Raw genomic sequence first — 26703 nt, 5'->3', positions numbered from 1 at the left:
TGTTTATAGGCGTTCTGTGGGCCTTCTCCATTTTCTGTAGCTGCCAGAGACTTTTAGAGTAAAAACACCTGAGTGACTACCGAGGGAATAGGACAAAGTGAGGATGGCAGGCTAGAGTGGTACTCTCAGGGACAAGCACAGGTCCAGACCATCAGTCTGTAACTGAGGCAGGTGGACAAAGTGAACAAGAAGAAAATGGAGGAAGCCAGGCACCGTTGGGGGTATCTGGGTGGGCCCAGCAGTGGTGGGTGCCCAGCCTCCAGTCTCACTTCCAGAATCACTGGAAGTGGTGCAGTGTCTCTGCCCCGACGTTGTCTTCTGCTGGAGGTCAATTCTACGTCTCCCTTTATCTTTATTCAAACATTACTTCATGGTTCCTACCTCTGCATGGTTATACTTGTAAAGCCACGGCTTTACAAGAGTGGATCAGAGAAACTCAGCCTCAGTAACAAAAAGAAATTTCAACATAATTTCTTGTACCTTTAAATCTGTGACAGGGATATTTAATCTGCACCAACCGCAGCAATTGTTTAAAAGTCCCCCTTTTCTCCGTTGTTGGTGGGAACGCAAACTGGTGCAGCCACTCTGGAAAAGAGTGTGGAGATTCCTCAAAAAATTAAAATAGAACCACCCTATAATCCAGTAATTGTGCTGGTAGGTATTTACCCCCCAAATACAAAAACACTAATTCAAAGGGATACATGCACCCCAATGTTTATCATAGCATTATTTATAATGGCCAAACAATGGAAGCAGCCCAAGTGTCCATCGATAGATGAATTGGATAAAGAAGGTGTGAAATCTATCTATCTATCTATCTATCTATCTATCTATCTATCTATCTATCTATCCAGCTGTAAAAAAGAATGGAATCTTGCCATCTTGAAACGACACGGATGGAGCTAGAGAGCATTATGCTAAGTGAAATAAGTAAGTCAGAGAAACACAAATACCATATGATTTCATTCCTATATGGAATTTAAGAAAAAAAATGAGCAAAGGAAAAAAGACCAATCAAGAAACAGACTTTTAACTGCAGAGAACAAACTGATGGTTGCCAGAAGTTGGGGGGGGGGGAGGGAAATGGGTGAAACAGATGACGGGGATTAGGGAGTGCCCTTGTGATGAGCACTGGGTGATGCGTGGAAGTGTTGAACACCTGAAACTAGCATAACACTGTATGTTAACTGTATTAGAACTTAAATAAAAACTTAATTAAGAAAATAAAAATCCCCCCTTTCCCAACAATTTATATTTAGGTGAACACATAATTATCACCTACTCCAGGAGTTGCACTGCTATAATAGTAGCCCTGGGACCCGTGTTCTGGTCAGGGTTTGGTTGCAGCAGCAGAGCCACAGTGAGTAATAGAGAACGAGGGGTTCCCCGCAGGAGCCACACCTATGTAACTGTGGGAACCCACAAGGGAGACTGCTGACGGTGCAGCATCTGGTGCTGGCCAGAGGTCTGTTACACAGGCAATCGGGAGGAAAGCCGAAAGTCACGTGAGAGAGCAAGGACAAACCGCACCCCTGTCTCTCACCACCTCCAACCTCAGCCACAAGATTGGCCTGCAAGAGAAGCTGTGCCCATCTGCACAGCACTGCCCATGTTCCAGGCTGGTGCTGCAGGGGGCGGCCTGCTGCCCCAATGACACAGCCAGCTCCTCGACCGAGGTGAGGGCACGGTGGCACCCGGCCTTCCACTGACCATCACAGCATCAGGAAGAGAGCAGCTTTTTCGCCTCTGCCTTCCAAACCTTGCACACCTCTGTCTGGTGCGGACCTTAACTGAGAAACATCCAGGAAAAAGAATTCTGGAAAACAGAGCTCCTGCTTAGCTAAGTCAACACAGGGCAAAGTCACCGAAAGAAAACACATAGGCTGAGAGTGTCTCCGGCAAACCAGGGGTATGATCACTCTACTGGTACACCACAGCTCCTTCACAACTCCTCAGAGCCCCTCTCTGAGTCCTTGCCCACCCACCCCTGTCCTGTCTCCTGCCACCTCCATTTCCTTTCTGGATCACAGACCCCAAAGACCTGGCCCAAAGATCCTCAGTGAGGGCCCTCAGGGTCAGAGCTGAGCCCCAGCAGCCAGGAAGAAGGAAAGGGCTGTGGAGGGCCATGCTTTAGCAATTTCAGCCTCCTCATATTGGGACATAATTGGGCAGGTTAGGATATTGTTGGGATAAGTGCCCCTCAATTCTTACTGTGTACTGTTACTTTTCAAACTTGCATCACTTTGTCACTTGTTTAATGTATTTAATAAACGTTTATTTAGTGCCTGATTTGTTCTGGGCAGTCAGTGTCTGGTACTAGAAGGGAGGAGTCCTGGGTCATCGGTGGTGTGTCCTTAACAAGTGCCTGACTGTCCTCAGCAGGTGTACGGAATGAATGAACAAAGGAATGAATGAATGAATGAACAGAAAGAGAGCTCTGGAAAAATGAGAACAGCTTTCTGGGGAGGTTTGTCATTTTATCCGTGAAAAGCGTGGAGAACTGCTCTGACTCTTTTCTTTGCCAGCAATCTTCCTTAGCGTGGGCCACTCGTGTGGGGTAACCCCTTGTGGGTAATACAGGCACAGAGCCCCAGAAGCTCTATGGGTGCTCTGACTCTGAATTTTGCTGCTAACGTGAATTTAATTCAGGACCTTAATGGTGTTTTAAAATGGCTTTTATATTTAATTATAGATAACATAGGTAAGTATAGGCAAGCAATTACTTAAAGGCAAGCAGACACAGGAAATCCAAGAGCACTAATAGGTTTCTAATGACCAGTTATTTATTGTATTGCAAGTTTAATTAAATTGCTTCCTTCAAATGCAACTCATTGCTGATTAATAAAAATATGTTTTCTATTTACGTGACATGAATGCTTAGTATCCCATCTTACTTTGCAGCCAAAATAAGACTTCATAAATGTGAGTGCAAATTATATTTAACTTGTATCAATAGATTAGAGGCTCAGCTCTACTAATCCTGATGCAATTAGGTGAACTTAAAAAGACATTGAATCAATTTTCTTTTCCTGAAGATAATAGTCTTGGGAATGATTCTTATATTTTTCTATGGTCCTTATGTTCGTATCATTATAAAAAGAACCTTTGATCTTAAATTCTGCTACCCCATATATGGAAAACTGGGCACACGAATCCCACAGTCCTCCTTCCCTTTGGCTCTATGACAAAGTTTGGAATAGACCCTGAAAATAGAAGCCAGCCACTTCTGCTAAGCAACACAGTATCTTTCCTCTCAGAGACTAAAGAGCCCAGGAGGGTCCCTTCAACTGCCATCCTGTTTCTCCAAGTCTTGTTTGCAACAAAGTCTAGAAGGTACAATAGGGATGTTGGAATCTAATACATTCAGGCATTTTTGTACAACAGGCATAAAGTGGATTATAAATGAAATCCTACTTGCCCAATAACACCTGGTATCTATCCTCCTGGGATACTTGGTAAGTAGGATTTATTGCTTGCCTTCCTGGCAAGTAGCAACAACTGTGAGTGGGTGGGAATGCTCCAGGGACAATGGAGTTAGGATGCTGGAAATTAAAATAAGGTCTGATTGACTCTGAACCATTAACACTGGTGAGTGGCATTTACCATGGTTGGAACTGGGCAGAGTTCCAAGATATCCGTATCCTTAATCTTGGGATCACTTACCTATAGCACGGAGAGACGGCCAGGGGATGGGGGGGCTCCTGTCCAAGTCCTACCCCAGAGCCACAGGGTTGATCAATATCATCATTCATCAAAATAACACCTGGAACTGATAGAGATATCCTCTCCACTCCTGTATTGGCAATGCTTAAAACTTAAATATACTATTGTGAGAATTATAGACTCTTAGAGTCATAGGGACCTTGATGGTTAATGGGCTCAATCTCTTGGCCAGTGCAAGAGTTCCATTTGCAATCTGTGTCAGAGCCAGTTGGCTGGTCACTAAAACCTCAGGTTTCTTCTTCCATGTTGTGGAATTGTCTTGGGAGGCAGCTATGCATACCTTCTTGCACCAGGTGAGATCAGGTGACTAGCTCACTCCTAGGGATGGAGGTGGAGGTGCTGTGTGTCAGTCAGGCACAGTCCTCAGGCTGGAGGCAGAGAGGTCGAACACGGCAGTGGGCAGAGCAGCACGATGGAAGGTGTGGGGTCCTGCATCACCACCCACATCATCACCCCTACCAGCTGGGATGGTCACATTGGACATGAGTCAGAAACAAGCTTGTATTGTGTTAAGACATGGAACATTTGGGATTTGTTTATAACAGCAACTGGCATTACCCTAACTAATGCACAGATGATGATTCAGTTACTGCTTGAATATTTTTGTGCTGAGAAACTTCCTGCTTTAGAACACAGTCCACTCTATTTCTGAATCAATAGATTACCATCCTTTATCACACATCAAGATCCCCTTCCCTCTACCTTCCACATACTGGCCTTGGCTCAGCCACAAAATGATACAAGTCCCATTACTTACATGTAGATCTGTATTTACAAAGGTTTATCTGTATGAACAGTTGAAATACAGCTGTGCTGTGGGAACACTAAAGCACTGGGTGGTGCTGCATACCCATTACACCTCTGAGCAGTTGAATATCAGCATGGGATGAGAGCAAGTTATGATTGGTGCCAAAGGGTAGTAACCAGAGTCCAGAACAGTAAAATGTACAGCCTCAAATATGAACTCTGTCCCCCGCTGCATTTACCCTGGGTCTCTCTCGTCTTCTTCAGGATTTCAGAGTAAACCGTCTCTAGAATGAGGTTGAAAACCCATTGTATTTGAGAGATGATATTTTCCCAGTAAAAGGGCTATAGCAATATTTTAAGTCTTATATGTTCTTCTAAAATCTTGTCACTCTCCCATCAAGAGGTGCAGTGTATTTTGCCAGCTCTTTAACCTGTGCTAACTGTTGTGACTACTGCTTATGACTGTCTGCATGAATGGGGTGCAGAAGCAATCTGTATGACTTCTGAGGTGACAAGGCTTCCACCTTCTTGCTCTATGGGGATGCTCACCTTGGGACCCAGGCCACATGGAGAGGCTGCGTGTAGGTATCTGGTTGACAGCCCCCACAAAAGTCAACCAGCACTGACAGCCAGGAATGTGAGTCTTCTGGCTCTGGTCCCCTCCTTCAAACTGAATGGAGGAGACACACACTATTCCTGTGGAGCCCTGCTCAAACAACAGATGTGTGAACAGAATAAATGGTGCCGTTGTTTTAAGCCTCTAAATTTCAGAGTGGCTTTTTACATGGCAATGGATAACTGGAACATTTCGCTATGACATCCTATGATAAGGCCTACAAACGTTGCTTCTGTTCTGGGTAAGAATGAGCACACCAACAGAGCTCACACCAGGTCTGCCAGATGATTTACCAGAAGAAAAAAAAAGCCATAATTTCAAATATTTTTAGAGTTACGTGGTCAGGGACCACATTCATTTCAAGTTTCTTAGATCAGGGAAAGTAGGTAAAAGTTATTGGTGAATGCAGTCCAGGTACGTGGAAGGACTTTCCAGGTTGTGGACTGAGGCTGGCATATTGTCTGTCATTGGCAATGACCACGCAGAGGTGAGTGGCCACCATGCTGCAGGGGTGTTGGTATGAGGCATAAAGGCTGGATGAGGGGACATTCTGAATTTGATTCTATGATTCTGTAACTGAGTGACCTTTGCTGCCTTTACAAAGCTTTTCCTAGAAGGCATCATCCTAGGCACACCTGAGGCTATGACCTGGCTTTTCAAGGAATGTCTGAGATCTTTCTGTTGATGGTGGCTCTGAGGAAATGCCAAGAAGGGTTTGCCAGCCCTGGAGTCTCTGGAAGTGACATCCATTGAGGCACATGTAAATTTTCAATATGCATTTTATTCTAGAAAGGTCTATGTATTTCACCACAGCTCAGAATAAAAACAACTCTTGGCAAATTCACAATAGAATTCTAACCTTTCCTGAGAAGAAGCCAAATATCATTTTATCTGTGAAAAGATTCCATTACTCTTTCTCATGAGATTGATTATTCTACTTTAGCTCTGTATCTTTCATAAAGAGATTCACATTTTTCTAGAAAACACATCAGTATTATTTATAATTGACAACTTCTCCTTGGATGATTTAGGATGTACTTCTGCCAAGACATGAATTTAGATATTAAATATTATTCAATGTCAATTATGCTATGATTATTATGGAAGCTTTTTTTATATTCAATTTTTACTCATTTTGCTTATGCTGTAATTTAAATATGGGATTTTCTTTATTGTATTGAACATATTACCAATGCAGTGCTTTAGCTTAATAACTGTACCATGCATATAAGTTTAAGTACTTTCCAAGTTCTTGAGCCAAACTAAAATAAAGTGTGTTATGTCTCCAAATTGGAGAAGAGAATTTATTATAATTCTTTTGAAGACTGTGAAAGAAAACAGACAACTGCAGGATTATTTTTAATTCCCAAAAAGAATTTGAAATATTTTTGTCACAGTGCTATGGAAACTACAGTCAGTAACAAGGCGATACCTCATCAGAGTAAAATGTTCGTTGCCTTAGATATTTATTTAATTGAATGATCTATTTCATCAGTTTGAACAAATTCGTGTTCAAATGTTAATGTTCCAGGTAATCACTTCAGTCTCCACCTGAGCAGATTAAAATTTGTCTCAGGACCTCCCTCTGCATTGTCCAAGAATTACCAGCCTAAAGGGGGCTGGCTGTTTCCTAAACATGCAGTGGGAGAACCGGAGGCTGTAAGTGCCTGCCTGAGGCCTCTAGCACCCGCTGCCTCTGCAACCCATGGTGGCCCTGCTGGCTTCAGGCATCCTTCAGGATGCTGTTGCCTTGCCTCTGCTCATTTGGGAGAGAAGAGGGGGAACCCAGTGTATGCTCACTTGGCATGATCCACCAGGTGTGGGGTCTGGGCTTACTCACTTTCAGAACAGGGGCAATTGTAACTGGATGACCATGAGACATTCCAGCAGCCAGTCCCTCTCCTTGGGCCACCTCCCCAGGTGGCACCTCTTGAGTTACCCTCACACATGCGCCCATTGTACCTCCAAGATGCTGGTAGGGAGGATCTTCCAGCCTCAGCCAGCTCAGCTGGGTTAGCTGACCCATGACCATCAAGACCTAGGTCATCAGACCACCTTCACTTCTTTTGATGGGGGATTGCTTACACTCTGGGTGGCTTCTCCTTCCAAAGCACTATTCAGTCAAAACAGTATCTTGATGAAGGGCTGAGGAGACTATGGAAACTGGCTGACAACCTCTCAGCTTTATATACCTAGAGATACGGCGGGGGGCAGGGGAAGTGGGGTGGGGAGGATAGCTTTTGTCAAGTCGCAGAAACAGTCCTACTGACTTTCCACATACAGCAGATACCTGTCTCACCTGTCTATAACCAGTCGGAGCCTGCAAGTATTTCTTCCCAGTACAGAAGGTGCCTTGCTGCCTCACCTACAGTCAAGAAAGTGCCAACTCACATGGGGCAGTTTATGCAGGCTAAAAAGTAGTTCAAATTCTGGCAAAGCAGGCATCCAGGTATCTCAACATTAAGAAACAAAAGTGAGCTTCTGTGGAGCAATAACATATCCTGTACATGGACTAATGACATTTACACCGTAGTGACCTGGGACGGTTGCTTTAGTGAAGTAAATGCATGGCATGTATTTTGCAAGCTTGAGAATGTTCCTGTCACCCTCTCTGTAATGGGAAGGGCAACATTTGTGTAGCACTAAATCACATCTGTGAAGCATTTTGGAATCTGCAGATGGAAAGTGTTAGGAGCAACTGAGAGTGATAGATGAGACCCCCTGGTGCAGGTTCCTCCCTTGTCCTCCATGTAGGAAGTGGGAAAAACTCTTCCCTGCAGGTTCCAAGGAAGAAACCGTGCTTGCTCTTTTCATTGAAGCTTCATCCATCACCTCCAGGAAAATGACTCCCAGACTCACATCCCCAACTCTATCTCCCTCTGGAGCTCTGAATCACATCCCTAACTTCCAGACATCTGCACCTCCCTGGCCTGCCAGCACCTCAAACTAATGTGTCTAAAATAAAACTTGTTATCTGGCCCTTAAATTGGCCCCTCCAGGCTCACTTTTTCAGGGCAGGGTCTCCATGATTCCTCTTGATCTTCTTCCTCCTGCATCTACCCAGTGAGAGGAGGCATTTATTTTTATGTATGTATTCAACAAGTGTTTACTGAGTACCTACTGTGCTTGCTTGTGGGGGAGGATACAAGCTTAAATCCAGATCCTCAAGGAGCTTCGATTCAGGAAAGGCAGACAAAGCATCTGTGTGGCATGAGAGAGGGATAAAATCAAAATGAAGATTAAATATATACTTTTGAAGGGAAATGGAGGGGAACACGCTTTTGGTGAAGAGGGTTTACGTTTGTTGAGTGCCCACCCTTTGCTCGGTATATTGTACACTGCTTTGGTTTGGGTTTTTCCCCAGAAGCAGATCCCAAGGGAAGGATGGGAGGCAAGAGGTATGTTTAGGAGAGGGTCCTGGACAAGATCTGCAGGGGCGTGACACACAGAGGGGGAGGTCAGTCAACAGGGTTGCACTGTGGGCACTCGAAGCTAAACTCATGGGGGACTTGGGGGAGGCAGTGTAGGGCTGTCCTTCCCAAGGGGCAAGAGAACTGTCCTCTGCCATTGCTGAGGGTCACCCTGGCATTTAGAGCTGGTCACATGCACTTGAGCAGAGAAGACTCCATGTGGTCACAGAAATCTCCCAAGGGCAGAGACCCCCAGTTTAGTAATGGACTGGGGCAGTGAGGGTTGAGAACATGTGATCGGAGCCTTGACAGCCTCCACCCCATGAACATTGTCTTACTGAAGCCCCTGTCAAAATGATACAGCAGGTTGAACTCATCTCACTTTGAATACGCAGGCTTGGGCAGCCTCAGTAACTTGCACAGACGGAACTGGTCGCGATAGAAAGAGGCTTGACCTTATGCCTGTTTGACTCTGCAGCCCACAATCTTGGCTCAACAGCACTAGCTGGGAGACATAGTAGGCTGCATGGAGGAGGCACTAGAGACAGTTGTGGATGTGTGTGGCTCTCCTGAAGCTTGCAGGTTGACATTGCAGGTTTCAGTCTTGGTTTCCAGTTAGTAATACCTTCACACCTGCCTTTTTTCCTTTGCTGACTAGTGGGGTGACCGCTTGTTCTCACTGCCATTTCCAGTTCTTTTCCGACTCTCATGGCCACTCAGTGTCTGTGTTCCTCTCTGTTGCTTTTCCTCACCTCCCCTGCAGTGCAGTGCTCCCCAGGGCTCTGCCCTCTGAAAGCTTTCCTCGCCTCTTCTCCACGGATGAAAGCACTCCCTCCCCTGGGGTCTTCCTGCTGCCTAGAAGCTGCTGATTTCAAGTGTGCATTTTCAGCTCTTGCCTTATTCATGAGCTCCAGGGGTTGCGTGGATATAAAAGAGATTCTGGAGTTCTGCTCTTTGAATGCGAATCCTGACTCTTCTACTGGGTAGCTGTGGGACCCTGGGCAAGTTACTTATCCTCTCTCTGCCTCAATTTCCTTGCCTGTAAAAGGGAGGCAGTACATGGATTCAATGCCAGTGTGGGGCTGTGCCAACAGCTGGTTCTCATTCTGTGACCATACTTGTTTAGCTATTGTATTTCCATCTGTTTGTTGCACATCCTCCTGTAGGGCCAAAGGTCCTTAGCACCTGGGCCCCTACTCCCATGCTATTTTATTTTTTATCTCTATTTTTAAAATTACGGTGAATTATGCTTAACATAAAACTTACCATTTTAACCATTTTAGGTATTCAAGGGCATTTAGTTCATTCACGTTGAGGTGCACCTTACGTCATCTGTTAACCAATGAGCTCCTATCTTGTGTCTCCCTGGTTCAGATTTCTCCTTGCCCCAGATGACTGCATTTCAGGGCTGTGCAACTTTCTAAACATTGCAATGCCCTGGGAGAGACACTTGATGGCTCTTCAGGGCCCTCAGGATCCAACCAATCTTTGACTTTCTAGTGCTTTCATGCTGTGTCTTTGACTACATACTCTCCAAACCCATCACTCCCTGTTCTGCCAGTGAGGTTTCCTCTTGATTCCTCACACTCCACCTTTGACCTTATAGATGATCTTCTCTCTCCCTTGAGGGTTGTCTCCTCTCCTTCATCCCAGGCAAATTGAGTCTATCCATGAGACTGAAACACCTCCTCCCTGGAACGCTCCTGGCTGACTCTTCCGTTGTCCTTCATGGTAAAATGTTTCAGTAGGGGGCCTGACTTCAAAAATAGACTTCATATCCTGAAGATGGATTATGATCAGCCTGCTGATTCTCTGGGGCGTAGGACAGTGCTCTACCAACTGAATGGGTGCTCGCATAGATGGATAATAGACTCAGGGCTAATTATACCAGAGGGCTTGCTCTGGAAATCAGAACAATAGATAATGATTTGGAGGGGCAGATTTTGAATGGAGAGAAGTCTATGTGCTTTGCAGAGAAGGGAGAACTGATGTCAAAACTAAGGTGTTTGTTGGGAGGGTCCCAGGCCTGCAGATGGTGTGTTTGGGTGTGGCTCCTGCTTGCCTTCTCTCCATGCATTACAGATGCAGACATTATAAGTACTAGAAGCCATGAGTTCCATAGCTATTAGGAGCCTTGCTGTTATGACTTCATGCTCACACACACAGCACATACTATATGAAATTAATTTTGAGGGATTCATTTCTTTTTATAAAAAGAAAGCACAATAGAAGTTCCAGATCTCAGATGCTGAAAAGCATTTGTTATGATCTCATATGGTCTTGGAGTGAGAGGGAATTTAGAGGTCAACTGGTTCAGCCCTTTCAAACTCAGTTTAGTCCAACTCTGCAGGTATATATTAAATGCCTACACTGCTCAGGACATTTTTTGACAGGTCTTAATGACCAGTAAAACATAGTATTTTCCCTTGAGGAGTTTGTGGGCTGGTAGGGCTACAAGATTGCTATAAAATAAGTATAAAAGTAGGGAAGAATATGAAAGATTCAGGAAAAAAGGGCCAAGCAGATTCACAGGAGAGGCAATTAGGAAGGACTTCCTGGAGGAAATGGTCTGTGAGATGGATGGGTTTCTACAGGTGCAAAGCGATGCAGCACAAGTTATACCCATGAGCAAGGAAATATGGGTTTGGGAAAGAGCTTGGAAGATGAAGAGTCACAGCCTATGGAAAACCAGTGGGGGGTAGGGGGAGGCAGCATCCTTGCATCAGGAAGCAAAGCTGGTTCCACAGTGAAGACTCCACAGTGGATGGAAAGAGGAGAGGCTGTGGACAGAAGTGCCATTGTACAGTTAGAGATAGTAACAGGGATATAGGAGGCACTTGGGGGCATACACATCCATTATGATGTTAGGAAGCTGAAAAAAAATTCGTGACTAGGTACATATAAGAGACTGGGTTAGGGGAGGCCTCCAAGGTTGGCTTCTGTCTTAAACTTGGGCACTTAGGTTAATGGTGGGGTCAGGGGAGCCACAGGATGGTGTGGTTTGGTTGAAATTCACTTGGTTGCATGTGACAGAAACCCAGCCCAAACTGACTTAAGCAAACACAAGATTATAATGGCACATGGATGCTTTAGGCACAGCTTCCTTTATGAACTCCCATCCCTGCTCTAGCAAGAGCTATCATTATCTATATGTATGCCAAATCTCAGGACCTGCTGAGTGATGTGGCCACCCTGGACTAATCATCTCTAGGGGCGAATGATTCTGATTGACCAGCCTTAGCCCCCGGGCCTGCTGGGGACATGGGTGCAGGTGCAGTGAGCAGCCATCTATGAGGGTCATGTGGACCAGGGATGGGGGGCTCCCCAAAGGAAGTAGTGCTGGGCTGAACAGAGGTGCTTTAATGAGATTCTTTACAGACATAATTTGTGGCTGAATCCTTTCTTTTTGGGATCCTACTTCCTAAGACTGCTGATGCTGTTGTTGGACAACTCAACCTTATTAGAAAGTCTTTCTCTATGTTTAGCTGAAACCTGCCTCCCTGTAACTCTAATTCACTTTAGTTTTCTTCCTAATAACAAGGCAAAACAAATATCCCTTCTAACATTTTATTCAATTGTGGAGATTTCAAGAGCTTCTAAAGAGGTGAGATTAGAATTTTTTTTAATGTTTACTCATTTATTCTGAGAGATAATGGCAGAGAGAGAGGGAGAGAGAGAGAGAGAATCCCACAGGGATCAAACTCATGAACCTTGGGATCATGAGCTGAGCTGAAATCCAGAGTCAGACACTTAACTGACTGAGCCACCCAGGTTCCCCAAGAGGTGAGATGCTTTGGCTTTTAGTTTATAGGAGAAGTAACTGAGGTTCACAGCAGTGATGTCACTTGCCTGAAGGAGCCCAGAGACAGTCTCTCCTCACTGCATCACATTGCCTGTACTGGTCCGCAGGCTCTGCTTTCACACAGCACCTAATGTACAACACATACAGAAACTATTTATTGAATGAATGAACAGTGCTCCAGATGGCTCACTTTGATACCTTTCCAGCATGAAGGCCAAGCTGTTCAGCATGGTAACAATTGTTGCATATTGAGGGCCTTCACTGGTTTCTGATTGATAATAAATAATTCATATTAGTTACAACACCTTGTTATAAACAACAGAAATGGATTCTGGCTGATTTAATAATAAAAAAAGGAACTAATTAAGGAAAATTGGGACATCCATAGGATCACCAGGAAGACTGGCAAAGTAGTGGAGGCCACAGCCAAGGCTTTCCATGCCAATCATGCCTGGCATGGGTCTGGTGACAACAATTGTCTCTGTCCTCAACATACAACATGGTTGGCCCTGCCCCTGCCATCTGCCCCCACCTGCCCTTGCAGCTGGAACTCCATGATGCCACATCAGCCACCTTCCTTCTACCTCTCAGGGCATGGGGCGTTGGTGGGGGGGGCAGGGGAGGTGGGGCGGTTAGCTCTCAACCAGCAAAGCCTGAGCCACATCCCTACACCCTGGCTGAAAAAACAAATATCTGACTTTCACCAAGTGGATAATCGCCCAAATCTAAGAAGGAGTTCAGATCTTGGGCAGCCAGAAACCTGACATACAGTGACCCATCCTGTTTCCTCTGAGCTTTCTCTCCTTTGGACAGACACCTTCTCTTCCTTCATCCTAAATTTATGGGTGAGGCCTCTAGATCCAATTATCACCTGCCATTAATATTTGGTTCCCAGAATTGAAAGTAATTCTGCAAATGAGGTCTGACAAGCCCAAGGCACGATGGGATTATTTCTTTCCATATTCCATCCTTTAACTTCCATTAATACATCATAAGATTTCATTACTTTTCTAGGCGGTCATACTACACTGATGACTCATGTTGGCTCATATTATGCTTGTGGTTGACTCAATTCCCAAGATCTTTTCCTGTGAGTGGCTGTTAAGCCAGGTCTTCTCAATCATTTACTTATATAATTGCCTTATTGAACATGTGCACATTTAACTGAGTAATATAACACTGTATTTGTAATACTTCAACTATTTAGTTCACACCCTTAAATTCCTTTACACTGTAGTACATTTTACTTGGCTACTTCAATCACAAACTGCAAACTGGTGGCCTATGGGCCAATTTGGCCATGCATTCATTTTGTTTGGCTAATATAGTGGTTTTTTGAGAACTTATTTTGTTGCCAACAGTTGAACATCAGGAGATCTCCCATAAAAAGCAGGCCTTCCAACTTCTCTTGAAAAGTAGAAATATCTGGCAATACTAGGCCCTTGTTTCCTCGAGGCAATGTGTGATTGGCTGGAGCCGAGGAGCAGCTATGCACTTTGCAAGGTGCAGACCCCACCATGCTCTATCGCTTCATCCACTTCATGCCGCTTCATGAATTTCCATGCCCTGTGCAGCCTCTAAGTACATTTGGGATTGCAACCTGTTTGCTGTGGGAGTTGGTTAAGGCAGAAGCTGAAGAGGTAGAGTGGAAATAGAGGAGGTCTGAGAAAGGTGGGGCTCAATGGCCCTGTGCTTGCTCTTGTGTGGTCTCCATAGAGAGGGAAGCTGAGGACAGAGGGGTGGCTCTGGGCCCCTGGCACATGTGTCTGTGGTCTGTCTGGCATGCCACTTGTTCTGGAAATTTTCACCTCTCCTTCTGTGTGACTCCTGAGGGTGCTGCCAGGTTTTAGATGATCCTGCTCCTGTGGCCAGCACACATTGGTCCAGAAAGTGACCACTTGGGCCAAGCTAGATGGTAGGGTTTTAAAACTTCCAGCCCCTGATAGCATCAGATGAGGATCTTTGGTGAGTGGCTGAAGCCATTGGATGAAATGCTTCTGGAGCTTTGACAGTGTCTCCTATCCTGTGGGTTGGGAAGTGGAGGCAGCTGGTACAAGAGAGGGAAGGAGCATGTCATCATACAGAGAAGTGTGAAGAGCAAGACACACTGTGGGACTTCTGCAGTAAGCTGGCCTAGCTCTTAGCCTGGGGTCCTGTGAGGTGCTCCTAATTCTCAGTCTACCCTGCTCATTTAAACCTGGCTTCATTTCTATTGTTTGCTACCAAATGCACCTGGGGCATTTGAGTACAGGTGGCTCCTGCTCTCTGCAAACCCTTCTAGTGTCTGAGGGCTCCCCGTCTTGTTCCCCCTTGTGTCCTGTGTCCATGCCACCTGCTTTTGTTTTTTTTTAAATTTTTTTAACGTTTATTTATTTTTGAGACAGAGAGAGACAGAGGATGAACAGGGGAGGGGCAGAGAGAGAGGGAGACACAGAATCGGAAGCAGGCTCCAGGCTCTGAGCCATCAGCCCAGAGCCCGATGCGGGGCTCGAACTCACGGACTGCAAGATCGTGACCTGAGCTGAAGTCGGACGCTTAACCGACTGAGCCACCCAGGTGCCCCGACCCCTGCTTTTGAATCAAGCATTCTGGGTCCTCTTGAAAATTCCCCTTTGTTGTTCCTGAGGGAGGGTCAAAACATGAAGGCCGTTCTGTGCACTGTGACCTGCCCCCTGGCCTCCTGGGCAGTCTGCTCCCAGGTTCCTGTTAGCCAGGTGCTCAGAGATGCTGTCCACCTCACAAAGTTGCCAGTGCTCATGTGAATAATACATACTGAAATCCACACCACTGAGAGACATCCACAAAGCAGGTTGCAAAGTTTCTAGGAACTGGCGACCTGGTATGAGCTCAGGATACCCGGAACGGAGATGTTAAGATGTGTGGTGTTTAAAACACCACTAGGTGATGATTCTGAGACCTTTATTTTATTAATTCCACAAATATTTATTGAGCACCCACTGTGTACCAAGAAATGCTCCAGGCACTGGGGCTATTATAATGGAAAAATATGTAGTTGATCAAGAATTTATATTCCAATGGAATGTGATCTTAGTAGGTATTAAGTTCTGGAAACACAAAAATTAACAAAATTCAGCGTCAATGGTTTCATAACTATAAACCTTATCTCCCTCGCATGTAAAATGAAATTAAAATAATTATCTCACAGGGCCCTTTAGAGGATTAAATAAAATAATGCATAGACTCGTTCTTGGCATTTAAGCCTCAACAAATATTACATTCTCCCTAAAAAGTCAAAAAAGGTACACTTAATTTCACAAACCACAGGTTAGCCTGACTGATGGGCGAGCCCTCAGCGCCTATTCTGATGTTAGCTTCGGCAAGAACTATCTGGCTATGTGAGAGCTTCCAGCTCAGGATCCATGGTTTGTGCTGGCCCTGGGAGAGATGGGGGACACAGCGCGCTGGGAACCCAAAGCGGCCACGAGGGGGCAGCGCACTGCAGGGAATCTTCCCGGTCGACCCCAGCCCACCGCCAAACTTCCCTGCTGCTCCCGATCCTCCGTACGTACTTCCGTTGCTCTGACGCTCCCAGAAGCCGGGGCGTCGGGAGGGAGAGCGCGAATTCCCCTTCCTCTGCGTCTCCCGAGGAGAAATTGGAGCGGGGTTCGCGAGACTGCGCCGCAGTGGGCGCGGCGAGGAGCCGGGTGCCCTGCGCGAGGGTGTGGGTCCGGCGGGCAGCGGCGCCAGCCTCGGACTAGCGACTCCGGGGAGGGCGGGCTGCCTCCGGGAGGAGTCTGAGCCGCCCCGGGGCGCCTCAGCCAACCCGAGCGCCTTCCTCTGCTGCTTGGCGGGGCGTCCCCGCACCCACACCCGCAGCTCCGGGCTTGTCACTTCTGCGCCGCCTGGAAAGGGGACCGGACCGGGAGCGCTCCGGGGAGTCGTCAAAGAGGATGCCTGGGTGTTGGCTCCGTTCCTAAGCTGCTTGCCGGCGCTGGCGAGGAAGGCAGTCGGGATAACACCGCCCAAACTTTCCTTCGCGCAGCGTCGGGAGGAAACCTCCCTCTCTGAGGTTCGCGGAGAGCCAGAAGGAAGACTCGGAGCTCCCGGAGGGGACGGGGCCGAGCCTGCGCAGGAGGGCGCGCTCGGAGTTCCTGGGAGCCCTAGACGTGCCCTAAAGGACAGGACTAGTTGTTGGCGTGCGCCCTAGTCTAAGGGAGGTCCGGCGGACGCAGCGTCTCCACTCCTGCGCCCCTCACTGACCGTGGCCTCTGCGCGCTCCCTGCGCACGTGCTCGCGGCCGGGGACGAGGAAGGTCCGGAGGAACCCGCTGGGGGCAGGGATTCGCGGGCAGGCCCAGGGCGCATGGAGGCGCCGCGGGGGCGGTGCGGCTCACCAGCTGTGCGGGGGAGCGCGCACGCTGCGCCCAGGCCTCCCCGGGGACCCGACCGGCCGCTCCCCGCACTTCCTGCCGCCGGGCTCCGGGCAGCGGGCGGTCACTCCGATTGCAGTGCCCGCTGAGTGTCGTGCCTGGCGGTGTCCCTGGACCCCCCGCGCGGGGCGGTGTGGGCAAGCGGCGGGACAGGTGTAGCTCGCAGCCGCGGGCGCCGCGTTCCGAAGGACTGGGTGGGCTCGGCTGGAGGGGAGTTGGCTCCCGGGGCCCAGAACTCCGGTCTTTGCCGCGCAGGCCAGTCGGTGCGCTACTTTGCATCGCCGCGGCCGGAGCCTCGGGCCGCCAGTCGGGGTGAAGGAAGTCCTGGCGGAGCCCCGTTCCTCGGCGGCCGCCCAGGCGCGATCCTGATGCCCGCTGCCTGCGGCGGGCCCCGCTCCGGCCCCGGGACCTAGGCAGCTGCGCGCGGCCGCCGCCGGCGCCTCCCCCATGCTGCTCGGAGCGTCCTGGCTGTGCGCGTCCAAGGCGGCCGCCGCTGCTGCGCAGAGCGAGGGCGACGACGACAGGCCGGGTGAGCGGCGGCGGCGGCGGGCGGCGGCCACGGCCGCGGCGGCGGGCGAGGACATGGACGAGTCGTCGCTGCTGGACCTGCTGGAGTGCTCAGTGTGCCTGGAGCGGCTGGACACCACGGCCAAGGTGCTGCCGTGTCAGCACACCTTCTGCCGCCGCTGTCTGGAGAGCATCGTGTGCTCGCGCCACGAGCTGCGCTGCCCTGAGTGCCGCATCCTGGTCGGCTGCGGCGTGGACGAGCTGCCCGCCAACATCCTGCTGGTGCGCCTGCTGGACGGCATTCGCCAGCGGCCCCGCGCTGGTGCCAGCCCCGGCGGAAGCCCGCCCGCGCGCCCCGGCCCCGGCTCAGGGGCGGCCTCCGCGCTCGCGGGTGGAGGGGGCAGCGCGGCGGGCAGCGCCCCGGGCTCCCCGGTGTTTCTCTCTGCCGCGGCGGGCAGCGCCACCGCCAGCCTGCGTGAGCTAGCGACCGGCAGGAGTGCGCCCGTGGCAAAGGTGGGTATCTGCTTCGTGGTGTGGCGCCACAGTGTGTGTGTGGGGGGGGGGGGGGGCGCGTGAGTATAGAGGGCAGTGATGAAGGGCAGGGGACACCAGAGGTGGCTTCACAGTGGCCTTCGCCTTGCTCTTCTTTCTCTACCTTGTTTCCCTCCAGGGACTCTGTGAGTGTAACCCTTCAAGTCCTACTTGCCAACTCTTAGACACCCCCCCTCCCCAATCGTTCTCCCTCCCCTCTGGTCCACTTGTCCGCACCAATGGTCCATCCATCCTCTCTCTTTGGAATCCCTTTTCGCACCACCTGCACTTGCTCTGTGACAGCATGCTGTCCTAGGGAACCTCGCCACATGTTCATAAGTGGTGACACCTCATCCTCCCCCAGGGTGGGCACACCTTCCTGTCCCCTGCTAACCTCTAGTCCCTCCAGTCCCTCTGCTGGCAGGGCCTGTACCCCCCCCCCCTTTAACTTTGCTGGGCCCTCCCATCTCCCCAGAAACAGTCTTCTTACCCTGGACCCCCAGACTGGCCTTCTGCACACCCTCTGCAGGCCCCTAAAGTTAGTGCTTAGTGGTTCCTGTGTTCTGGCCATGCATACCTGTCTGGCAAGGGGGGATTGGACAGAGGGAATTGTGTGACTGGGGTTGGAGGAACATCAGTTACAAACTTCAGGTAATGGGAGGGAAGTTAACCTGGAAATGGAAGACATGTTTGGCCCAGCCCTTCTTGGACTTGGTCTGCCGGGAAACCCTGGTCCTCTCTTGGGCTCTTAGGCACAGTTGCATTCCCAGGTGGGACATTATTTGAGGTTTTATTTTTTTTCCGACTACATCGTACAGCATTTTTCACTGTTTCTATTTTAGTGAAAGATTTTATCTTGGGGCTTCAGTGATTTGGTTTCAGAAGCTACTTAGAAGGTGTCATTTCACACGCTCTGCTACTATTATTTTTATGGAGGCAGGAGGATAGCTATGGGATGCTGGTTTAAGTGAGAAGCAAGATATTCATGTTTTGTATTTTCTTTAAATATAGAAAAATACCATTTAAAGGTAAAAAACCACATTGTTGATCTATTCCAATTATCATTCATTTTAGAAAACACAACCTTATTTCTCTACTTTTGACCATTTAAGAAGCTGGTGGCTCATAAGTCATTGAAATAATTCTTCCAATATGTATGACGCCAGGAAACTAGGAGAATTCTAACCATCTGAATTAGTACTACAACATCTTTGAGGTTAGGAATTTAAGCCCTTGGATGTTGAGCTTTAGAGGTAAATGCCGTACTTTGCCAAACTGTGTTTCTCCTATGGATCAGGAAGAATGGGCATTCAAGAATAGTCAAGGAATGTTTATACCTGGGATCACTGCTGGACAGTAGTTAAGTAGTTTTTCTTTGGTTTTAATTGTGATTAAATATAGTTATGAGTGTGCTTGTTCCACATTTTCAAACTTTTCCTTCCTGTCCTTGCTGTTTTCATCTAAGGTATTATATTGAAAGGTCTATTTGCAGAATGGGCAGGTTACCCTCCTCCTGCTAAGAGAACTAAATGATTTTTGGAATGATGTTTCTAGTTAAACACTAGGACATGTTTTGATGGGCCGATATTTACAGATGTCTTCCCAACTCATTTTTATGTGAACTGTGTTTGATCAGGAGGTTAGGAGGTAACTTCTGACATTTGAAAGGCCAGAGGCAGCTCCTGGAACTCTGTGGCATTTGTAGCATTAAAAAAATTGTCAAAGAGGTTGAGCTTATAACTTTCAGCAATGACAGTAACAGGGAGTTAATTTTTTGTTGGCTGGGTTTTGGGGGTTTTGGTGGGCTTTATTTATAGGAATATGTAGTAATCAGACTGATGATGGTTTTCTGAGCTTCAGGAAACTTTAGAACACTGCATCTTTCTTTTTGTTGCGTTAACTGAGTGTAATCCTCACCCCTTTCTTCACAGGCCCACGTCATAAGGACTAAGTTTGGGTTTCAGGAAGAGTCTGAATGAAATCCAGTCTTATATTTTATCATTTTCAGAGAGTGGAGGTGGAGATCATAGTATCTTCTGGCTTTTTACCCACTGATGTTTAAGTCAACGGGAGTCTTCTTGGGCAGCCAGAAGTCCTGCATATAGTGTTTCACTTTAAACAACCCTATACATTTGGCAGGCAAAGACTTCAGCTAAAAATTACTTGCAAGTAGGCTTTTGGTACTTTACTGTCTATTGGAATTACTTTGACTCCTCGTAGCAAGGCTAAATGCTGGATGTTACTTAAGAGATGGACACTTAGGTTATTATTCAGCAAAGACCATATATGCCTTAGTAGCAGGCTGACTGTAAATAAAAGACAGTCTCCAAGTTTCCTAGTGAGAAGCTCCTCAAACCTTTTGGGCCAACTGGGATATGTAAACATTGTAGATATGCAGATAAACAAATGTCTGCTTAAATTGTGTATTTACATACAGTTAGACGTTGAGAATACATCACGTATAAACCGGATTAATTCTTGTTTGGTTCTCCTTGGAGTTCATGAAACAATTTTCCACATTCTTCACCTGCATCTTTTTTGTCCGGGTTTTGGTTATCAGTAGGATCACTTGGAATCCTCTAGCCTGGTTAGCAGAACCTCCTCGCTCTGCTTACACCTGAGCCATTTGAGATGAAGCATTTAGGAATCAGGTAGTTATGCTACCCCTGGACATTTTATACCAGGTTACAAGTACCCGCTGCCTAAGGTTAGGACTCATGGTTTCTTTATTTGCCTGTTGGCAAATACTTGTTATGTGTTGCTTCTTAAAGTGATCTTTGAGAAGTCCTGTTTTAACAGAAGTGTCCAACTACTGCAATTGCTCAATGTGTGCTAAGTTTCTTGGCCTAACTTGTTTCTGCTTTGTATTTACAGTTGTGTGAGATGACCCCTGTAATACCCCCAGTTAGCATTCATTCAGGTGTTTCAGGGAAATGTGTTTTCCTAAAAGGGTTTTGCAGTTCCAAATTGAGTAATTTAAAGAGTACTTTTTAATATGCTTTCATAAGAACCCAAATGTGAGACAATTCCAATTTTTTGAGTGATTTCTTTTTGGGGAGGACCCCCTTGCCTTATATTTGGGCACACACAGAATTTACTGTGGACCTATACTGTGCCAATCACCATTCCAGGTGAACCAGACCAGAATGGGCTCCCCCTTCTCTCTCTCTTTTTTTTTTTTTTTTTTTTTTTTGATGGGGAGAAGGGAAAGGGAGAGGAGAGGGAGAGAGAGAGGATCTTAAGCATGCTCCATGCCCAGTAGGCGGAACCTGATGTGGGGCTTGTTGTAGGGCTCTACTGTGGGGCTTGATCTCATGACTATGAGATCATGACTTGAACAGAAATCAAGAGTCAGTTGCTTAACCGACTGAGCCACCCAGGTGCCCTGAGAATGGGCTCTTTTTACAGAGCTGACATGAAGGGATTAGAAACCAGTCTGCCCTCTGCTCTCAGGAGGGTCCTGAGGGCACTGGATCAGTATTGATCCACAACTCTATGAAGGTGAAGAGGAAGAGCATTTTCACAAATTAGAGAACTGTAGAAAATTTGGGTAATGCTTTTGATGATATAAAACATAGGCGTTAGGAGCTGATTTGTCTGTATTGTATATCTTGAAGTACTTCGGGATATGTTTAAATTGGAATTCTGTATCTCTCAGCCAGTGTGACTGAGACCCTGTAGTAGGAAAAGCCTAATAAACTGGAGAATCATACAAGTGATATCTATTAAACATTTTATTTTAAAAACATATATATGTGTTCATCATTTTTTTGGATGCAGGGCTAAGGACTTGTCTTTGAGTTCTGAGATGACTTAAACCATAGCCACAGTTTACTTTTTGTTATTTTCAAACGGAGAACAAAGAGACTTTCTAAGAATTCTGAGTGGAGTGGAGCACCTTCTAGATTTTAAGTAATTCCCACTTAATGTTGTATGGTTTTGTTTACGCCCAATTTGATGATTTTAAAGTGGTCCGTCTTTGGTGAGTGTTTCTGAGTCACTGTGTTTTTCCAAGCAGTGACTTCCTTTGTGCAAAACGTCTTTTGTTTGTATAACATTTTGTTATCAGTACGCTTGCATAAACATAGTTAGGACTCAAGACCATGAATTCCAGGTAAGCACAAACCTCCCTGGGCAAGAGTGAGGGCCTGGACCAGCAGGGGGCCAAGCTGAGCCTTCCAAGGAGTTGGGTGTCTTTGGCCGTCCTATGGAGGAGATGGGGAGTTAACCAGTCCAGCTGGTCAGCTCTCTGGAGGCCAATTCAGAGAGTGTCTGTGGTATCTGGAAGCAAGTCAGCGTGTTCTTTAGTTGTTAGCATTTGGGCAGCTTATGCTTGAGATTTTCTATTTGAACAATTACTGAGTGCCTACCATGTGCTGGGCACTTTGGCATATGTCATTTATAGAAAGTTCTCCATGATCCTGTGAGGTGTGGTGGGTGGCATAATTAATGAAGAGGGATTGATATAATGGGCAAAATGGCCAAGTCAGAGAGCCAGGAAGTGTTGGATTCAGGATACGTTCTCAGGCTCCATTCCTTTCTGTTCTGCTCGGCTGTATCATTGGGCTTTTGTTGTTTGGTTTTGGAAGTAATAAGGATTCCAGAGGAAAAGTCCCAGTGCCTGGAGGCCCTCACAAAAAAGCCAGACAGCTCACAGGACAGCAGACAAGTGGTTGACTTGTGGTCCCCGTGGTGACAAGTGCAGACACCAGCCTTTGGAGACATGACAGATGAGTCACAGTGAAGTCCTTTTCGGGCCTGTTTTCAGCAGGCCGCTGGGTGTGGAAACAGCACCCCTGAGACTTACAGCAGTGTTGTGTTTCAGTTTGTGGCCAGTTAGTGAATATTCTAAAGTTACCATTCATTGAGTACCTGCTGTGTGCCAGGCGTTCACTGAGTGTCTGTGCATTCCTGGGGTTGAGTCAGGCGATTGAAGTGCATCTCACCTGTTCTGTACTAGAGCTCAGCGAGGTAGCCAGTTACAGAGATGGGGAAGCAGAAGTGCCAAGATTTCCTTGCTCAGAGACACACAGTGAATGGGAGCATACTAGAAAGGTGAGCTTTGGACTGACGGGCTAACCGCTTCATGGTTAGAGGAGTCCTCTGGCTCTGTAACAGACCCAGTTAATTAGAGACCATGGTCTCAAACTTAAGTAGCACTCACTTCTTAGATCCATCTGCTGCCTGGCTGCAAATGCTCTTCCAGTTTGAGGCTGTCATCTTATAAACCCAGGCTCTGGGTCTTATGGGCAGTTAACAGGAACTGTGCAGAGTGGTGTGTGGTCCTGAGGAAAGAACATCGTATCAGAACATCACAGACAGCCCTATGTAAATGACATAAACAGTAAATCTGGAATCTGAGTGGTTTGTAATGGCCATCTGGGTGGCTCCGTTCTCTCCTTAGGGATGCAGAATCATCCATCCTTCTGCTCTGCCACCATGTTGGTCCCATCCCAGCACTTTCCCCTCTCTGCAAACTGGGTCTCAAGATAGTTACAGTGGCCTCAGGCATCATATCCTCACAACAAGACTTAATAACATAAAGGAGGGTTTCTTCCCCTTATGTTTGCTCTAGACCACTCTCACACACTTCCAGCATTGCATCCCGGGCTGGTGCCTAGGCCAGCCACAGCTCAGCCAGGAGCATGGCACACAGGATCAGCTTCTCCTCCTGGGACTGAGGCCCACTGCATTCCCTGTGCATGTGGCTGCAGACAGGGCAGATCCCTGGGCTTCATGGAGTCCTGTGAGGAAGAAGGACAGGGGTAGAGCACAGGGGTGGGGAGCCCTGGCACAGGTGGATTTATCCTGCTTTCCTCACTTTCTCACCATGTGCCTCTGGGCAAAGGTTTAGCTTTTCTGAGCCTTCTTATTAGTGAGAGGATCCTGTCTGCTTTATCAGATAAATAAGATGATGTGCCTGCAGTGCCTAGCACACATAATTGGCTGTCATTTCAGTGCCTGCTACTGATACAAAAACCTTAAAATTATGTATCATCAATGAGGCACACTTCACAAGGCCCACTTCCTGATAATAGATTCTTTTTATATGGTATCCTAAGTGTGTGTGTGTGTGTGTGTGTGTGTGTGTGTGTGTGTGTGTGTGTGTCTGATATGATGCTATGCCTTCAGATTCAAAGTTGGCCTGTCACCATGACTGGATTGTTGAGCATTGGTGGGCGTCTAAGCCAAGTGCTTGAATCTGTTTGTTCCACCTTTTAAATTGCTTCTAAGTTTTATCTTTGTTATCACAGGTCGTGTTCCTGATCCTTACAAGCTTCATGAAAGTGAAAAGAAGAAAAAACCCAAACTATAATCTGTTTTAGGAAAGGTGGCAGGGGAGAATAATCCCACCCAGTTGCAGATATAGCTGGTTGGCAGGCTCTCCTGAAAACCGAGCACACCTCCTTAATCTGTAGGACACAATAGCTTGTCTACAACTGCCTGGAATTAGGCTGCTCGGTGCGGTTGAGCTGAGCAGAATCATATCCAATTGTTCCTTCGTTCCGGCTGTTGAGAGCCTGCTTGCTTGCCGGAGCATGACGAAATCGGGTCTCAATTATGCACTTGTTTCAAGTGTGTATTTCAATTCAATCTGTATTTAATCTCGATTTTTTGCAGTTAACATGCTCTTTTTAGAGGTACCTTTTTGAAAGAAAACATCAGCAAAATTTAGTTAGGGGGAAATGCTCTCTATAGCACCAGTCTTCAGAGGCCAAGGTCAGTTTTTATCAGATTTGCCTTGCTCGGAAGATCTTCGTATTTGATGAATTAGAAATGCATGCTCGATGGGTATCCTATTGGAATTCTAATTAACCTTAAAAGAATAAGGTGTCAGGCTGAAGGTGTTGGCAATGGTGAATGGTTTAAACATTGTGCTAGCATGCTACCGTGTGGGGCTCCCTTTTCCCACTGAGTGGAACTTAGAATAAAAAAGCACATAAAGTAGTAGCACAATTTGGATTCTGCTCACAGATGGCTGCCTTTTTGGGCCCTTGATGGCTTATGGGTATTTAGAGATGCAGTTGCCCTTTGGGAGACCTGAAAGAGCATCTGAGAGGAGTTGCTTTGGTGGGTTGTTTCGCTCCTCTGGCACACATGTTTATGTTGTTAACGGATACGATGGTTATCTGCAAACAGGAAGATATTATGATATTTGCATTTCTGCTTAATGGAATGTGTGTGTAATGCTCATGTGAATTTATATGAGTTTAAATGAATTAGGATTTGCTACAGGAATTCAGGTCAATAGAAGTGGTGAGAGATTTTAAGAACACACTGGCACCAGGAGCAGATGTAACTGTTCTGGAGCCCAGAGCTTGTTCTCAGCAGTGCTCAGATGGAAGGAGGCCTCCAGCAGCAATGGGGGTTCGTGGCAAGGCTGTCACAGTAGTTCAAGAAATAGGAGAATGTGCATTCTCTCCCCCATTACTGAACACTTTTTTGAGCACCTACTATGTACCAGGCACTACAGTAATACTTGGGGTAAAAAACTGTATTGATGGTCAGAAAGTTGCACAGAATTTGCTTTCATCTCACCGGCAAATGGAACACCAAGCTCATTTTCAAAACAGCACAGGAACCTTGGCACCAACAGCTACTGTGCCTTCTTAGATGGATAAACCCCCAAGACTGCAGCATCACCCTATCCCTAATGGTTGAGAAATTTCTAAGAAATATTTACTGTTTATGGATAAACCATTGAATTCCTTAACTCTTTATAATTGTACTTTGAATTGTGCATAACTGAAAGACCACACCTATTTCCCCTTCCTAAGAGTGGCAAAAGGTAACTAAAGCCAGATGTGTTTGTGCGAGATGAAGTGTGCAGGGCATCAAGAATGGCACAGGCACACAGCCTTTGCTAAGTCACATCACCTTAAAACAGATAACCAGTGAGACTCTCTTTATTTACTAACTTCATGATGCCTGTGGGTTAATTTTGTCACTAGCAGTGATTGTATGGACCAAGTTTGTAGTCTACAGATGTGCAGAATGAAAGGTAGATGCTTCCAAAGAAGAGACAGCTCTTCTTTTGCTGAGAAGCAGTGGCCTTGTGCCTTCTGTGGCTGATTTTGTATTTTATGGTTCTTATAGATTTGGAAATTTATCTGGAGTTGCCATCTGACAAATTAAGCTTTGGCATATGCTCTGTGAAGCAGTTTTTCTGGAGTTAACATCTTGAATGAGGTGACAGAGCTTGGATTCTGAGGAGGACTTGTACCCCTGTGGTCGGACCTTACCAGGGGGGACACAACTTCAGATATCAGTAGGCTGTTTGACAGTGGATTGAAACTCTTCAGTTTTGTATGGAGCCCTTCACCAGAGACAGTGGGCCCCTTCCTGGACACGTGACCCTGGAGCTGATGAGGGGCTAGGCAGCAGGGGCAGCACCATCCGTATTGGATGTATGTGATGTGCATTCATGGGCTGATGGAAGCTGTTTGTTTCAAATACGGTGGCTCCGAAGAAACAGAGTACTTTATTGACCAGAGGTAGTGACCCATACAATGTTAAAACTCAGATGACAAGGCAGAGGTAAAGAGTACAGGCCGGAGGAAGGCTTTCCATTTAAAGCCAGGCCAGGCCTCCCCACTGCTGCCCTTCCAGTACAGTGTCCTCTCTAAGGGCCCGGAGCCAATGTGCGTGATGCATGATGCTCTGTCCCGGCATCAGCCACTGCTGCCTATTTCAGTTTGTTCCTTGTGAACCACTGTTCTGTTCAAGGTCCTTTTCCATACTGACGTTCTTCCATTTTCCACAAATTTCAGTAATTTCTTGCAAATTAAAAAATTTCTGTTTTAATTTAAATGTTGTGGGACATAGAATTTTGTTCATTGTTCCAGCAAAAGGCATATGCACTGTACATGGGATTAATAGCCTGTCCGTGAAGTGTGGTTGATATTAATTGTAGCATTTTCTCTGTGTCTCCAAGCTAATCAGTGAATCAGATTTAACCACCCAGTGCCTATAGTCT

At 46.9% G+C, this 26703-nt stretch overlaps 1 protein-coding gene across 2 annotated transcripts in view; it reads left to right on the top strand.

The window, feature by feature from the left end:
• The first annotated feature begins 15833 nt into the window (after positions 1-15833).
• SH3RF3 (SH3 domain containing ring finger 3) overlaps positions 15834-26703 on the top strand; it is a 374857-nt gene continuing 363987 nt past the window's right edge. Inside the window, exon 1 of one of the 2 annotated variants that reach the window (XM_047853860.1) lies at positions 15834-17708. In XM_047853860.1, the coding sequence (XP_047709816.1) occupies positions 17136-17708 (573 nt within the window). In that variant the 5' untranslated portion in view covers positions 15834-17135. The remainder of the gene's footprint in view (positions 17709-26703) is intronic. The other variant, XM_047853859.1, reaches the window with a different exon arrangement.

The sequence above is a fragment of the Prionailurus viverrinus genome, chromosome A3 (genome assembly GCF_022837055.1).
Source record: "Prionailurus viverrinus isolate Anna chromosome A3, UM_Priviv_1.0, whole genome shotgun sequence".
Taxonomy (NCBI): Eukaryota; Metazoa; Chordata; class Mammalia; order Carnivora; family Felidae; genus Prionailurus; species Prionailurus viverrinus.
The sequence above is the reverse complement of the archived record's forward strand: the minus strand, read 5'-3'. Positions and strand labels throughout refer to the sequence as shown.